This window comes from Lacerta agilis, chromosome 8, assembly GCF_009819535.1.
Source record: "Lacerta agilis isolate rLacAgi1 chromosome 8, rLacAgi1.pri, whole genome shotgun sequence".
Classification (NCBI taxonomy): Eukaryota; Metazoa; Chordata; class Lepidosauria; order Squamata; family Lacertidae; genus Lacerta; species Lacerta agilis.
Window position 1 is genome coordinate 80,987,668 of NC_046319.1, and position 17,497 is coordinate 81,005,164.

General features: G+C 48.6%; 1 protein-coding gene across 1 annotated transcript; it reads left to right on the forward strand.

Moving 5' to 3' along the window:
• The first annotated feature begins 208 nt into the window (after positions 1-208).
• Positions 209-16,745, forward strand: LOC117052090 (4F2 cell-surface antigen heavy chain-like). The gene is made up of 8 exons (XM_033158814.1): positions 209-553; positions 2,032-2,190; positions 5,233-5,318; positions 7,241-7,318; positions 9,101-9,159; positions 11,601-11,790; positions 13,431-13,559; positions 16,356-16,745. Exons 1-8 carry the CDS (start codon positions 226-228, stop codon positions 16,704-16,706), a joined length of 1,380 nt encoding a protein of 459 aa, XP_033014705.1. The 5' UTR covers positions 209-225; the 3' UTR covers positions 16,707-16,745.
• Positions 16,746-17,497: the final 752 nt, after the last annotated feature.

Consider the following 17,497-nt stretch of genomic DNA (forward strand, 5'->3'; position numbering starts at 1 on the left):
CTGCTTGGCAGGGGGTTGGACTGGATGGCCCTTGGGGTCTCTTCCAACTCTATGGTTCTATGATTCTATTTTGATTTAAATCAAATCCACCCTGGTCAGAATCAAACCCACTCCCACCCCCAAATACTGCGCCGACTTGCGCTATCCCCACCGCAAAATGCTCGCCTCTTTCCAACTCTGTCTTTGACCCCCCCCCCTGCAGCTCTGCGGGCAAAGGAGTAGAGGATGGGCAAAGCGGAAGACGTGGTCATCACCTCCCAGGTGCCCAGCGAGAGCATCCCTTTGCTGGGCCACGCCCTGCCCAGCCCCACCTACCTGAGTCAGGAGGAGGTGGTACAGCAGGCGGGCTCTGCCCCCTGGCCGGGCGTCCGCAAGGCCCTGCTCTGCCTCTTGATGGCGCTGTTCGCCTGCCTGCTCGCCCTGGCCGTCCTCCTCTTGGTGACGATGCCACGGCCACGGCCACCCTTGGCCTGGTGGCAGAAAGCGTCCTTCTACCACCTGCCCCCGGCCTCCTTCCCGGATTCCGACGGCGATGGGCAAGGAGACTTGGAAGGTAAGGGGTCAGGACGGTTGTGTTTTTTTTATTTTAAAAAACTGCATTTTCAGAAACAGGAACAGAGAGCATATTTAACCCCCCTCCCCCCCCCCTCCCCACTTAAAACTTCGTACCCAATACAGCGTGTATAATATCTTGGCACCTAGGATAGCTAATTGTGGCTCAATGGAAAACAGCCCAGAATTCTACACTGGGCGCTTGGGTACCACTCACTCTGGAATTGAGCTACAATGGAGAAAATCACACATGATTCTGAGATTTCAACAGGGATGACCTGCATTCTTTGGTTACATACAGGTGAAACTCGGAAAAATTAGAATATCGTGGAGAGGTTCGTTTCTTTCAGTAATTCAACTTAAAAGGTGGAACTAATATATGAGATAGACTCACGACATGCAAAGCGAGATATGTCAAGCCTTTATTTGTTATAGTTGTGATGGTTATGGCGTACAGCTGATGAGAACCCCAAATTAGCAATTTCAAATTTGGGGTTTTCATCAGCTGTGCGCCATAATCATCACAATTATAACAAACAAAGGCTTGATATAACTCACTTTGCATGTCATGAGTCTATCTCATATATTAAACTCCAGTAGCTAATGAAAACAATTGCTTGCATAAATGGAACTTTTCCACAATTTTCTAATTTTTCGAGCTTCACCTGTATACCGTATGACATCTCTTCCACCCTTTTCCTGGTTCCTTTGCTTTTCTGCTACTCCGAGTAATCCACATCTTTTTAATCATCCAATTCAATACTCTATTTCAGCTCCGCTGGATTTACCCGAGACCTGCCGAGCTATGTATTTTTCTAGATTGGTTCTTAATATATCCAATAAACATTGTCCATTCCGCCTTCTATTCCTTATATATCTTCGTTTTCTCTTACCCCATTCGTCAGACCAGCCAGTTCAGCATATTCAAACATTTCACACTGCCAATTCTCCCTTAGTGGGTACTAGATTTGTTCTCCACCTCTGTGCCAATAAGGTTCTGGCTGCGGAGGTGGTGTATAGCAACAAACTCTTTTGATTTTTTGGGGACCTCAGGTGTTTTGGGGGAAGTTTAAAACAATAAAAAATAAAAATATTTTTTTAATTCATTCTGTATTGTTTCCTAATATTCCTTAATTACTATACAGGACCACCACATGTGGAAAAGGGATTCCTCAGTTTCATTACACTTCCAAAACAGACCTTTTCCTTTTTTTTTCTTTAAAGACATTTTCGCCAGTCTGGTGGGTGTTAAACACCATCTGCGGGCCATTTTCACCGTGTTTTACTTTATTGCACGACATGCCGTGAAATTCATATTTCTTTTCCACAACTTTCCCCATAACTCATAAACAATATAGTGACCCACATCTTGTGCCCGCTTGATCCTGCTGGTTTAAAATCGGGGCAGGAGGGGTGTCGGTGGGGTGGAGTCCAAGCAGCGGTAGTGACCCTGCCGCTCGCCCTTCTTTCTCCTTCAAGGCGTGAGACGTCAGCTCGACCGGCTCCTAGCCTTATCCATCCAGGCCTTGGTGCTGGGCCCCATCCTCGAGAGCGACCTTGCCAATCTGAGCAGGATCCTACCTGCCCATGGGTCTCAGGAACAGCTGGAAGCCCTGGTGGATGTCGGGAAGAAGGAAGGTATGAAGGAGTGGGGGTTACACTTCAGTGGCAGAGGTAAAGACCTAGATACATAGCATTGGTGCTGACCTCGAAAGCCCTTAAACGGCCTCAAAGGCCCAGTATACCTGAAGAAGCGTCTCCACCCCCATTGTTCAGCCCAGACACTGAGGTCCAGTGCCAAGGTTCCCTCCCTGGAGAGCCAGTGTGGTGTAGTGGTTAAGAGCGGTAGACTCATAATCTGGTGAACCGGGTTCGCTTCCCTGCTCCTCCACATGCAGCTGCTGGGTGACCTTGGGCTAGTCACACTTCTTTGAAATCTCTCAGCCCCACTCACCTCACAGAGTGTTTGTTGTGGGGCAGGAAGGGAAAAGGAGAATGTTAGCCGCTTTGAGACTCCTTCGGGTAGTGATAAAGTGGGATATCAAATCCAAACTCTTCTTCCCTGCGAGATGTCAGTGTAATAAGCAAAAACCTGCCCTTATTCCCTTATGGGGTACACAAGAGCCCTTGCAAAGTCCTTTGCAGGTTCTACATTGGTAGGAGTAAAAAAACAGAGGCCAACCAGAGAAGATTGAGAAGCAATCTAGTAAGCAGCTAGGAAGCTTGATCTTTATAGAAGCTGTTGCAACAACGGTGTTTCTCAGGGGGAAAGACCCAGAACGATGCCGCCATGCTCTTATAAAGACATTTCAAAATCCCTCCTGGAGTCTAGCCCACCCCCAGAAACATCATCCAATCAACAGAAGAGATGTAACCCAAGACCACCATTTCCCCAGATACATCAGATCTACATCACAAAATAGGAGGGTCAGAGGAGGTAACTTGGGAATTTCCCACACCTGTGCCATCTCTATGGTTTTCTCAGTAGTAATGTACGGAAGTGAGAGTTGGACCATAAAGAAGGCTGATCGCCGAAGAATTGATGCTTTTGAATTCTGGTGCTGGAGGAGACTCTTGAGAGTCCCATGGACTGCAAGAAGATCAAACCTATCCATTCTGAAGGAAATCAGCCCTGAGTGCTCACTGGAAGGACAGATCCTGAAGCTGAGGCTCCAAGACTTTAGCCACCTCATGAGAAGAGAAGACTCCCTAGAAAAGACCCTGATGTTGGGAAAGATGGAGGGCGCAAGGAGAAGGGGACAACAGAGGATGAGATGGTTGGACACTGTTCTCGAAGCTACCAACATGAGTTTGGCCAAACTGCGGGAGGCAGTGGAGGATAGGCGTGCCTGGCGTGCTCTGGTCCAGGGGGTCATATATATATATATATATATATATATATATATATATATATATATATATATATGAGAAAGACAACAACATGCCATCTCTCCTTGACCCCTCCCAGACACGCATTTCTGCAAAACAAAAGGTTTCCTCCCTGGCCTGTAGGGCTAATTGCTGTTCCTTTGTGAGGGAAATGGCCCATCCTCAGGCAGAGACCTCTCACCTCCTCCCTGCAGATGAGAACACTTGGCCAGCTAGGAGTCAAAATGGAGTGAGACCCCCTGTATTTCTGTGCTGTTTTCAGACATGTGGCCTTATTTGTTTGGTAAATGCTCTGATCCATGGGGTCACGAAGAGTCGGACACGACTGAATGACTGAACAACAACAACATATATATATATATATGAAAGACCTTGAAATTCTTACAACATCAGGCTACAGGGAACCAGGCAGAGGGCCTTCTCGGTGGTGGCGCCCGCCCTTTTGAACGCCCTCCCGTCAGATGTCAAGGAAATAAACAACTATCTGACTTTTAAAAGACATCTGAAGGCAGCCCTGTTTAGAGAAGCTTTTAATGTCTGATGTTTTATCGTGTTTTTAATATTCTGTTGGGAGCCGCCCAGAGGGGCTGGGGAAACCCAGCCAAATGGGCAGGGTATAAATAATAAATTGTTGTTGTTGATGTTCTAGAATTGTAGTTAGAAGGGACCTCCCTGGGTCATCCAGTCCAACCCCCTGCCATGCAGGAATCACAGCTAGAGGATGTGTCCATCTGACCTCTGCTTAAAAACCTCCACCGCCTGAGACCCCCGCAGGGCTGCTGCCAGTCAGAGAAGGCCATTCTGGTGGACCAAGGGGCCCGGATGCCACAGAAAGCAGCTGAGCTTCCGGTGCCCACAGACAGGGCAGGAAATGGCAGGTTGCAGTTATTCAAGTACAATCTTGCCCCACACCTGATGGGGTTGTTGGACTGCAACTTCTAGGCTGCGTCAACAGAAGTCCTGGTGTCCAGATCAGGGGAAATAATAGTCCCACACTATTCTGCCTTGGTCAGCCCCCACACTTGGGGTCCCGTGTCCAGTTCTGGGCAGCACAATTTAAGAAGGATGTCGACAAGCCGGAAGGTGGGCAGAGGAGGGCGACCGCGTCTTGAAACTTCAGAGAAGAGTTGGGGGTGTTTAAAAGACAGAGAGGAGATATTATAGCCGCCTTCAAATATATAAAGGGGTGTCACATGGAAGATGGAGCAAGCTTCGTTCCTGCTCCTCCAGAGGAGAGGACTTGAACCAACAGATTCAAGTGGCAAGAAAGCAGATTCCGATGAAACATTAGGAAGAACATTTTTTTAGGGTGAGAGCTGTTCGACATTGGCCTCTCCTTCATTGAAGATTTGTAAGCAGAGGTTGGCACTGTGGGTTAAACCACAGAGCCTAGGGCTTGCCGATCAGAAGGTCGGCGGTTCGAATCCCCGCGACGGAGCGAGCTCCCATTGCTCTGTCCCAGCTCCTGCCCACCTAGCAGTTGGAAAGCACGTCAAAGTGCAAGTAGATAAATAGGTATCGCTCCGGCGGGAAGGTAAACGGCGTTTCCGTGCGCTGCTCTGGTTCGCCAGAAGCGGCTCGGTCATGCTGGCCACATGACCCGGAAGCTGTACGCCGGCTCCCTTGGCCAGTAACGTGAGATGAGCGCCGCAATCCCAGAGTCGGACACGACTGGACCTAATGGTTAGGGGTCCCTTTACCTTTACCTTTACCGAAGCAGCAGTTGGGTGGCCATGATTCTATTATTTTTGCCTTTTCCCGTTCCAATGCCCCTCTTCTCCAACCACCCAGGACTCCGAATTTTGCTTGAACTCCCAGTCTGGCAAGAGGAGATGGACCCCTCTGCAAAGCACAACCAGACCCACCGGCGCCTCAAGGTATGTGGTTGTTCCTCCTCCTCAAAGTCTGGCCACGTTTGCCCTGTATTCAGCTGCCAGGGCAGGAGACTGGTGAGGCCGGTTTGCTTAAATTCTGAAATAAAATTCAAGCCTGGTTGGAATTCACAGGCTTTGGCCCAGAAACCTTCCTTCTGATCCCAGATGTGCAGAGGTTGCCTGGGGTGGCGGTGCATAAGAACCTAAGAACAGCCTGCAGGATCAGGCCAGTGACCCATCTGATCCAGCACCCTATTCTCACAGGTGGCCAACCAGATGCCCATTATGGGAAACCTGCTGCAGGCAGGATCGGAGTGCAAGAGCCCTCTCCTCTCTTGCGGTTTCCATATCCAGAAGCATCGCTGCCTCTAACCGTGAAGGCGAAGCATAGCTGTCCTGCTGTCTAGTAGCCGTCCATAGCCCTCTCCTCCTCCATGACTTTGCCCAATCCTCTTTTAAAACCATCCGGGTTGGTGGCCGTCATTGCCTCCTGTGGCAGGGAGTTCCACAGATTAATTATCGCTTGCTTTTTTCCCCTCTAAGCTGAAAACTCCCAAATGATGCAACCTTTCCCCCCTTCACTCATTTTGGTGGCCCTTTTCTGAATCTTTTCCAACTATACAATGTCCGTTTCGAGGTGAGGCGACGTGAACTGAACATGGAACTCCATAAAAATCCTTCCAGTAGCACCTTAGAGACCAACTAAATTTGTTCTTGGTATGAGCTTTCATGTGCATGCACACTTCTTCAGATACACACTGAAGATGCATAGCTGTCAACCATCCCTGCTGTTTCCCCAATGCACACGAAAAAAATGTAAAGGAAAAACAACTGGATGTACATTTCCAATATATAAGATAAAAAACAAATAAAATAAAACCTATATGCAGCAACAGTGTTTTGTGTTGTGTAGGCTCCTGTGATGTAAGTCATGGGCCCCGCCTGCTAGCCTGCTCCCTAAAATATCACTGGTTTGCTCCTTCCTATATACAGTGGTATCTTGGTTCTCAAACTTAATCCATTCCGGAAGTTTGTTCCAAAACCAAAGCGTTCCAAAACCAAGGCGCGCTTTCCCATAGAAAGTAATGCAAAACGGATAAATCCGTTCCAGACTTTTACAAACAACCCGTAAAACAGCCATGTAACATGAATTTTACTACCTTAATTGCATTTCAGTTCAACAATTACTTTGATAAAATACGTATTTTGTTAAGTGCAAATGGCCTTAGGTCCATAAATTACCATATAGCATAGGTAAAGGGACCCCTGACCGTTAGGTCCAGTCGCGGACGACTCTGGGGTTGTGGCGCTCATCTCGCTTTACTGGCCGAGGGAGCCGGCGTACAGCTTCTGAGTCATGTGGCCAGCATGACTAAGCCGCTTCTGGCGAACCAGAGCAGCGCATGGAAACGCCGTTTACCTTCCCGCCAGAGCGGTACCTATTTATCTACCGGTACTTGCACTTTGACGTGCTTTTGAACTGCTAGGTTGGCAAGAGCTGGGACCGAGCAACGGGAGCTCACCCCGTCGCGGGGATTCGAACTGCTGACCTTCTGATCTTTTAACAAAAAAAACAACCCAGAGACCATTTGTTGTTGACAAAGAACAGCTGGACATTACCTTCAGTAGCTTAGGGCCTCATCAAACCTATTACCTTCAGTAGCTTAGGGCCTCATCAAACCTAAATCCGGCCCTGGGTTTATCCTGTACGTACACAGAGACACCCTGTACACGAGCCAGGGGCCACACCCGGCTTGAATCCGGCCCTTGCTCACAAGACTCAAATTGAGGCACACGACACGTTAACTGAGAAGTCAGTCCCTCTGTCTCAAAGTGGGTCTTATTCCCACCTGAGTGAGGCTGGGATTTCTGCAGCCAAATTCAGCTCCCCATCCCTGAGCTCCCCTCTCCTTTTGACCCTGCAGGGGGCGTTCCAGTTCTGGCAGGCGCTGGGGATCCACGGATTCCTGGTGGGCAAGGATCCCGCCTGGCGTCTGGAGGCGGTAAGAGCGGTGCCACCTGGTGGCGTTTTATTTACTTCTTTGAAATATTCATATACTACCACCCTTTCTTATCGAATCCCAGGACCGACACATTTTTTTTAATTAAAAAAAATCTTAAATAAAGCACTTGGGGGAGTTTGTGGCTAAGCAACAGGGCACCTGTGTTGTGTGCAGAAGCTGCCAAGTTCAAACCCTGCTGGCAGCATCTCCAGGTAGGGCTAAAAAACCCTTGCCTAAAATCCTGCAGAGACGCTGCCAGTCCGTGTAGACGATACCAGCGGCTAGATGGACCAATGGTCTGACTCTGTGTAAGACAGCTTGCTAGACACCTGTGTTTCTACAAGACCCCCAAAACCTGTTTTAATGGAAAATCTGCTTTACAGAGCAAGAAAAGAAAAAGAGAGAGGCCGTTTACAAACCAAGTTTTAATATAGAAGCATTTTTAACTTTTAACTAGCAGGGGCGTAGCAAGGTAAATTGGTACCCGGTGCGGAAAATTTCTTGTCAACCCCCCCCCATTGATTCCCCCCCCCGCAAAAATGATTTTACGTTATTTCATATTTTCTTACAAAGGAATAATAACAAGTAATAATAATAAAAAAACTTTTATTTATATCCCGCCCTCCCCGGCCGAAGTCGGGCTCAGGGTGGCTAACATCAGGTACATAACATTGGTATAAAATCAAACAATCATTAAATTACCTCCTAAAAACACCTCAAAATCAAATTAAAGTCTAATTAGATGGCTTTCCACAGGGTTAGGGTTGGGAACAGTAAGTGCTCCGCTGAACTGAAATTTCAGCCTTCGCGACATCGGAAAACAGCCAAGTGAACAGCTATTTTGGTGGAGGAGGGTCAAGATATGAACCGATATGCATGAAATTTCATATATAGCTATATAATCCCTAGTATAGTAAGATAAGACCTTCGGAGCAGGCATTTTCAAAAAAATAATAATCAAAAATTCAAAAAAAAAATTGCAATTTTTTTCCCCAAAAGAAATTGTTCCTTGATAATTTGTCACCCCCTCCATTATGGAAACCGGGGCGGGCCGTCCCCCCCTTGCTACGCCCCTGCATACTAGAACCTAACAAGGGTCTTGGGCACCCTTTAACCCTCAGCCCAGCTTCCTCGCATTTGGGGTGAGCATAAGAACAGAAGCCATTGGCCCATCTAGCCAACACGATGCCTCTATGGCAGGCACCCCCCCCAAACTCGGCCGTCCAGCTGTTTTGGGACTACAGTTCCCATCATCCCTGACCACCGGTCCTGTTAGCTAGGGATGATGGGAGTTGTAGTCCCAAAACAGCTGGAGGGCCGAGTTTAAGGGGTGCCTGGGGAGCCCTCAAGCAGGACCTGAGCTCAGAAGCAGCCTTCCCCCCCCCCTCCTGGGTTTTCCAGCAACTGGGATTCAGAAACATTGCTGCCTCCAACTTTAGAGACGTCGCAGAGCCACCCTGGCTAGGAGCCATCCATAGCTCTCTCCTCCTCCACGAATCTGCCTTATCCTCTTTGAAAGCAATCCAAGTTGGTGCCGCCGTCACTGCCTCTTGTGGCAGCGAGTTCCGTAGGTCAACTATGCGCTGGGTTCAGGAAAAATAAAAAAGGAAACTTCTAAAATGCCCCCTTTGCGATGCACATTTTTAGGCATGCCGAGGAATCTAAGGTTTGTTGTTGATTGGAACAGCAGTCGGGTGCTTGAGTCCCCCCCCCTCTCCCCAGGATTGATGAACCCCAAATATGTGGATGTGTGATACTGTCTTATGTGGGACTTCATTGCAGGTGTTGGATGCCTGGAGTGAGCTGGGCGCTGAGACGAAGCCGGATCGGGGGCAGGAGAAGTAAGTGAGGGGGGGGTCAGTGCCCTATGGGGGTTCTCTGATCTTTTCCGTTTCCCCCCCCCCCACACACACACACAACAGACCCTCCTTAGTCCAGGGGATGCGAGGACCTCTGGTGGCAGGACTGGGGAATGAAGGCAGTCCCAAGGCATTGGAGAATCTGAAGCTCGGGGTGGGGGTGGGTTTTGCCTTTATATTGGGTACTGCCAGGGGCGTCGCAAGGGGGGCGGGGGGACGGCCCACCCCGGGTTCCAGGGGAGGGGGGTGCCACTTGGGCTGGCCTTGTCCCGCCCCGCTGGCAGACCCCAAGCTATGGGGTTGCTGCGCGAGATCGGCGGCTCGTGGGGCTGCCCCGCTCCTGCTGCTTTTTGTGTGGCGGCTCGCAAGTTCGCCGCGGAAGCAGCAGGGGTGGGGCAGCCCCACGAGCCGCCGCTCGCCGCGGGAGAAGCCGCGCCGGTCCGGATGGACTGACTGCGCATGTCTGGATTTCCGGACATGCGCAGTCAGTCCTTCCGGGCCGGTGCTGCTCCTGGGGCGAATGAACAAGTTGCCAAACAAGCGGCGGCTCGCTCGGTCGCCCCAGGAGCAGCGCCGGCACAATGGACTGACTGCGCATGTCTGGAAAGCCTGCCGTGCGTCGTGACGTCACGACTCCCCGCCCCCAGGGGGTGCCTCCATGCTGCCGCCCCGGGTTGCGGAGAGGCTTCCTACGCCTCTGGGTACTGTTATGCATCAACCCAATCTCTGAGTGGTAAGACATTCCAGTGCTTGGCCAGGGTTCAGTTTCATAGGAATGAAGATCAGCAGATGCTGCCGTGTCCTTAGCTAATAATAATAATAATAATAATAATAATAATAATAATAATAATAATAATTTATTATTTCTAACCTGCCCATCTGGCTGGGTTTCCCCAGCCACTCTGGGCGGCTTTCAACAGAACATTAAAAACTTCCCTAAACAGGTATATAAAGCTTCTAGCCCTCATGCATTTTTTCTTTTTTTAAAGCGCTCTTTTCATATATTTACACATATATATGCAACCATATATATACATCAACATTAAGCATGCCCTCCAGCATTTCTCAGATGAAAATAGAGACATCCTATTCCATAAAAAGAATAATTTATTATTTATACCCCGCCCATCTGACTGGGTTTCCAGCACAGAGTTAGCAGGTCCCTGTGTTTCCAGCTTCCAGCCATGAGCCTGGAAGACCCCTCACATACTTGCAACCTAGCTCAGTCTTTTGTGATGCTGATGAGAACACTGAGGTGGCCAGCCAAGGCAATGACCTTACAAAAAAAAAAAAAACTTGTGCGGCCAGCCCAGCAGCCTCCTCCAATAGATTCCAACCAGCACTGGGCACAGGACTCCAATGCCTGGTAGGTACTCAGGGCATCATCTAGACAGACCCCCAAATGCACGACGTCATTCTCAGACCTCACCTGGAATACTGTGTCCAGTTCTGGGCACCACAGTTCAAGAAGGATACTGACAAGCTGGAACGTGTCCAGAGGAGGGCAACCAAGGCCTGGAAACGATGCCTTATGAGGAACGGCTTGGGGAGATGGGTATGTTTAGCCTGGAGAAGAGAAGGTTAAGGGGTGATATGATAGCCATGTTCAAATATATCAAAGGATGTCATATAGAGGAGGGTGAAAGGTTGTTTCCTGCTGCTCCTGAGAAGCGGACACGGAGCAATGGATTCAAACTACAAGGAAGAAGATTCCACCTAAGCATTAGGAAGAACTTCCTGACAGTAAGAGCTGTTGGACAGTGGGATTTGCTGCCAAGGAGTGTGGTGGAGTCTCCTTCTTTGGAGGTCTTGAAGCGGAGGCTTGACAGCCATCTGTCAGGAATGCTTTGATGGTGTTTCCTGCTTGGCAGGGGGTTGGACTGGATGGCCCTGGTGGTCTCTTCCAACTCTGGGATTCTATGATTCATCCTGAATGCATTGCACCAAGTTTGCAGGGAGATTATACGATGTCCATCTTTTATTTAGAATTCATTCGGATTGGTTTCTAGCGAGGTTGCACGATGTCACATTGTCATTCTGCACTTTGCAATGCATGCATGTTCCAGCAGATCCATACAGGCTGTCAGGTGGGATTCAAACGCATACCAGCAATTCTGGCTGCACGGTTGCAGCCGATCTGGTGCTCTTGCGCAACAAACCCACTTCCCCCTTTAAAAAGAAAAGAAGGCTTTTCGCAAAGAGGAAGCCATGGCGAAACACAGTGGGAAATGTTGTGTTATTCCCTGACATAACATTGTATAACCCCCCACCCCACCCCCACAAACAGGTCACCTGGAAGCAACCCCTGTCATGTCCCTTACTGCGAAAAAAAATCTTGCGTCGAAGCAGCAAGCATTTGAAATCTGCAATCCGGCACACACGCAAAACAGCGACACGGTTAATTTCACACACATCTCTTTCAGGGTCCTGATTGTCCGGGACGAGAGCGAAATATGCAACATTTCTTGCCGGGTGCCTGACAGCGTCATCCTCAGCTGCCGTCTGCTGGGAGCCGAGAGGAACCTGACCGCCCAAGGACTGGCGCAACGGGTGGAAGGGGCCTTGGGGCACCCTAGGGTGCCCTGGCCCGGCTGGATGGTGAGGAGGGACTTGGCTTGGGCTGCGTGAAACTTCTCTGGTGCAAGCTGCTTTTTAAATTACTATTTTAAAATAAATATTTGGTTTTTCAGATTTTTCACATGTCCAACATACAACATAAAAACAAGATTACAAGGGATCTCTAGGACTTCCCTCCTCTGCTTTGTGGGCCCTATTCTTAATCACTTCCTCCTGCATCTTTTATAATAATCCAAATCTTTTCTCTCTCCACTGTATCCAACGTTCCTCCTGCATCTTTTATAATAATCCAAATCTTTTATCTCTCCACTGTATCCAACGTTCACCATTAAACTACAAGTGATGTTCCAATCTTACTAACGATTTTAACTGTTTACAACGGTCTTGAAGATAAGTTATAAATTTTCCCCATTCCTTATTAAAATTTTGGTACTCCTGGTTTCTGATTCTTCCGGTCATTTTACCCATTTTTGGCATAGCCCATCAACTCGATCTGCCATTTTTTCTCTGGTAGGGACTTTATCTTCTTTCCATCTCTGGGCCAATAACATCTGCGCACATACATAAATAGTCTTTTCTTGCTCCCTTGGGATTTCAGCACCTGGAATTCCTAAAAGGAAGGCTTCTGGGTTTTTTTTTTTTTTTTTTAAAGAAAATGTTATTTTAAACATTTTTTCCAACTCATCATATATCATTTCCCAAAATTCTTTTACTACCTTACATTTCCACCACATTTGATAGAAGGGGCCATCTTTTTCCTTACATTTCCCAGCATACATCTGACTCTGTTTCATACATTTCCCCTAATTTACTAGGAGTTAAACACCAACGGGACATCATTGTCATATAAATTTCTTTCGACGCGTAATACGCTGCAACTTTTAAATCCCCGTTCCGTAACCTCTCCCGAGCTGTAAATTGTATATTGTACAAGCTGCTGGTAATCTACAATTCTGTGGAAGGATTTATTGTGGCGAGAAGGCACCCAAAAGAATCCCTTGTGCAAATAAACAAACAGGTAAACGAGTCAAGGCCTTGGTTTGGGGTCCACACCCTTTTTTCTTTCTTTTTTTTGTAAATGATTTTTATTGGTTTTTCCTCTGAATTTTTACAAAGCTTATAACAGAAATTTTTTAGAAACAAATAATACAAAAACTTATATTACAAAAGATTTATACCACTCTAATCTTTTACATTTACTATTACATTCACTTCCCTTCTTTCTTCTTATGTCTTCTCTAAATCATATATCTATGTTTCACACATCGACTGTTTTTTCCACCAATTTAATTTTCTTTTTCTTTTCGGATTTCAATTGGTTTTACAATCTCATTTCAAAATTATATATCTTTCCTTATTTCTTTAGTGTTCTCTTATTTAAAATAACTACACGCCATGTGTTTTATGTCATCCTTTACGTCTTACACACCTTATCCAGATAATCCATAAACTTTCCCCATTCTTTTCTGAACGTTTCTTCCCCCTGTTGTCTGACTCTCATTGTCATTTTTGCAATTTCCATATATTCTGTGATTTTCTGTTGCCATTGCTGAACAGTTGGTATTTTTTTTTTTGTTTCCAGACCTGCGCCAGCAGGAGTCTCGACCCTGTGGTAGCATATAAGAAAAACTTTTGATCACATTTCTTTATCTTCTCTCTTTCTCTCTCTCTTCCAGGTGCCATGGGGCCCCCCATTGAAGGCTGGCTTGGGGGAGATGTTGGGCGTGCTCCAGCTCACTCTTCCAGGAGTCCCGCTTTTGCAAGGAGGAGAAGGATCCCCTGTTCCGTTGCAGAATGAGTCCACGGTGAGAAACAGGCCGTTGTCTCACACTTGGCGAAGGGCTGTAGCTCAGGGCAAAACCACGTCCGCAGGGTTGAATCCCCGGGGTTTATTTAATATATTTACGACATGTCTCAAGCCTTCGGTGGGTTAGGGACTTTCCCTGCTTGTGAGGACAGGCTCTGGCAGATGCAGCAGCTGAAACCAAGAGGGGGTCCAACGCAGGAGAAGGTGGTTTTTGCACAAGCTGCAAAAGGTGGGCAGGTGTGGGGGGCTCCCTGGTCCTGAATGGGGCAACTGTGCCCCTGAAGGACCAGGTGTGTAACCTGGGAGTAATTTTGGACTCACAGCTGTCCATGGACAAAACAAGATAAAATAAAAAATTCCTTCCTGTAGCACCTTAGAGACCAACTAAGTTTGTTCTTGGTATGAGCTTTCGTGTGCATGCACACTTCTTCAGATACGGCTGTCCATGGAGGCGCAGGTTAATTCTGTGTCCAGGGCAGTTGTCTACCAGCTCCATCTGGTACGCAGGATGAGACCTTCCCTGGCCGCAGACTGTCTTGCCAGACTGGTGCATGCTCTAGTTATCTCTCGCTTGGACTACTGCAATGCGCTCTACGTGGGGCTACCTTTGAAGGTGACCTGGAAACTACAACTAATCCAGAATGCGGCAGCTAGATTGGTGACTGAGAGCGGCCGCCGAGACCATAAAACACCAGTCCTGAAAGACCTACATTGGCTCCCAGTATGTTTCCGAGCACAATTCAAAGTATTGGTGTTGACCTTTAAAGCCCTAAACGGCCTCAGTGCAGTATACCTGAAGGAGCATCTCCACCCCCATCGTCCAGCCCGGACACTGAGGTCCAGCTCCGAGGGTCTTCTGGCAGTTCCCTCCCTGCGAGAAGTGAGGTTACAGGGAACCAGGCAGAGGGCCTTCTCGGTGGTGGCGCCCGCCCTGTGGAACGTCCTCCCATCTGATGTCAAGGAAATAAACAACTACCTGACTTTTAGAAGACATCCGAAGTTTTTAATGTCTGACGTTTTATTGTATTTTTCACATTTTGCTGGAAGCTGCCCAGAGTGGCTGGGGAAACCCAGCCAGATGGGTGGGGTATATATAATAAATTATTATTATTATTATTATTATTATTATTATTATTATTATTATTAGTCAGGAGCTGATGAGGAAGGGGAAGGAAACTATGATCCTGAACTGCTTCTGCCTTGCAGCTATACTCATTTGCAAGAAAGGCTTTGGGAATAAAGCACAAGGAAAAGTCTGTACCTGCTGCCTTGCAGGAAGAAGAAAGGCTCAGGATTAAACCCTACACAAATCTGGAGTGGCATCCCTAAGACGGTTGGATGGTGGCTTGTACGCCTCCTTCCGGCAACTCCTGCAGCCAAGCTGGTGCCAAATGTCCTGTGCTGCTTTCCTTCGGACCACATCAGTGAGGGGTCTGGGGCAGCCCAGGACCTCCATCCACACTGCCCTGGCTTGCGCCCCACCGAGGTCACTTTGCTGGAGTCGACAGTGTCAAGTTGCTGGTCCCCCTCCTCATTTAACAACAACCCTGTAGTGTGCATGCACACGAAAGCTCATACCAAGAACAAACTTAGTTGGTCTCTAAGGTGCTACTGGAATGAATTTTTTTATTTTGTTTTGCCTGTGAGGAATGCTAGGCTGAGAGGCAGCGGAGCACCACTGTATTCCGCTCTAGTCAGACCTCACTTGGAATACTGTGTCTAGTTCTGGGCACCCCAGTTCAAGAAGGATACTGACAAGCTGGAACGTGTCCAGAGGAGGGCAACCAAAATGGTCCAAGGCCTGGAAACGATGCCTTATGAGGAACGGCTTAGGGAGCTGGGTATGTTTAGCCTGGAGAAGAGAAGGTTAAGGGGGGATATGATAGCCATGTTCAAATATATCAAAGGATGTCATCTAGAGGAGGGAGAAAGGTTGTTTTCTGCTGCTCCAGAGAAGCGGACACGGGGCAATGGATTCAAACTACAAGAAAGAAGATTCCACCTAAACATTAGGAAGAACTTCCTGACAGTAAGAGCTGTTGGACAGTGGAATTTGCTGCCAAGGAGTGTGGTGGAGTCTCCTCCTTTGGAGGTCTTGAAGCGGAGGCTTGACAGCCATCTGTCAGGAATGCTTTGATGGTGTTTCCTGCTTGGCAGGGGGTTGGACTGGATGGCCCTTGTGGTCTCTTCCAACTCTAGGATTCTAGGATTCTATGACTGGCCCAATGTCACCCAGTGATCTTCATGGCTGACAGGGGCGGTGGGATTTGAACCCTGCTCTCTCCCCGTCCTAGACCGACACTCTAACCCCTACACCATGCTGGCTCTCAATCTTCCTGTAGGGCTGTGAGTGTGCCCTCTCTGAAACTCTGCAGATTTGAACTCGCCACTTGGCCTGCGCCCCAACCTACACAACCCTTAAGTACGCCCATACCTCCTGCCGCCCCCTTGGCTCTTAGCATCCCACCCACCCGCCTTTGGGAACCACTGTCCCAGCCCAAACTGAGCAACACTGACTTGGGGTCTGATGGCACACCGCTGACCCCCTATTTAAATCAGCCCCTTATTCAAATCGATGAGGACTAGAATCCTGTTGTGTGTGTTTTTCGAGGGAAAGTCCCTAGCGCAGCTGCAGCGTTATACGCTTCGCACGCAAACGGTCCCGGGTTCGATCCTCGGCATGGACAGTTAGGCCTGGACAGCTAACGATGGATAGCTGCTGCCAGTCAGTGTAGACAGTAGGGAGCTGGGTGGGCCAATGGTCTGAGGCTGCTTTCTGTGCTCTCTCAATTAGGAAGGAAGCTCTGACCGGCCTCTGCTGGAGAACCTCCACCGCTCTCTCCTGGTGCTGCATGCCAGCTCCTTCGCTCTACACGGCGTCGATTACATCCCTCTGCCCCTTGCTGGCAACTCCGATGACGTCTTCGCCTTTCTCCGCCCTGGATCCTGCTCCGCGATCCTGGTGGTCTTGAACCTGGGGCCACGGCCCCTCCAGCTCAGCCTGAGCCAGCTCAACTTCCTCGTTCCTGCCAAGGTACTCTTCAGCACCCACCCCGAGCCCCAGCGGGAGAGCAACGTGGACCGAGTGAGGCTGGCGCCACACCAAGCTGTCCTCCTGCAAGTGCCCAGAGGACGAGGGCAGTGATTGGCTGCCACAGAATCCGGTCCACACAGCTGGAAGCCAATGGGATGTAAAAGGAACTCTTATTGGCCGCTCGGCCGCTCTGCTTTTGACCAATGGAAGAGATGCTCCTATCCCATTAGATATTGTAACTGATGCGTATCAATAAAGCAGTTTGGTGAGACTCGCCTCTGAGACCACTTTAATCAGACATGACTTCCCCGACACACACACACCCCATTCCCCTCACAAAACTACAATTCACAGAATGGTTTTAAGGATCAATCCCTCTTCCCCGGGGAACCCTGGGAATCGTAGCTCTGCGAGGGGAATAGGGGTCTACGGAGGACTTTCAGCACTCTTAACAAACTACCTGAGAGCTGGACCATAAAGAAGACTGATTGCCGAAGAATTGATGCTTTTGAATTCTGGTGATGGAGGAGACTCTTGAGAGTCCCATGGACTGCAAGAAGATCAAACTTATCCATCCTTAAAGAAATCAGCCCTGAGTGCTCACTAGAAGGACAGATCCTGAAGTTGAGGCTCCAGTACTTTGGCCACCTCATGAGAAGAGAAGACTCCCTGGAAAAGACCCTGATGTTGGGAAAGATGGAGGGCACAAGGAGAAGGGGACGACAAAGGATGAGATGGTGGGACAGTGTTCTCGAAGCGACTGGCATGAGTCTGGCCAAACTGCGGGAGGCAGTGAAGGATAGGCGTGCCTGGCGTGCTCTGGTCCATGGGGTCACAAAGAGTCGGACACGACTGAACGACTGAACAACAACAACAAACTACAGTTCCCAGAAATTTGGGGG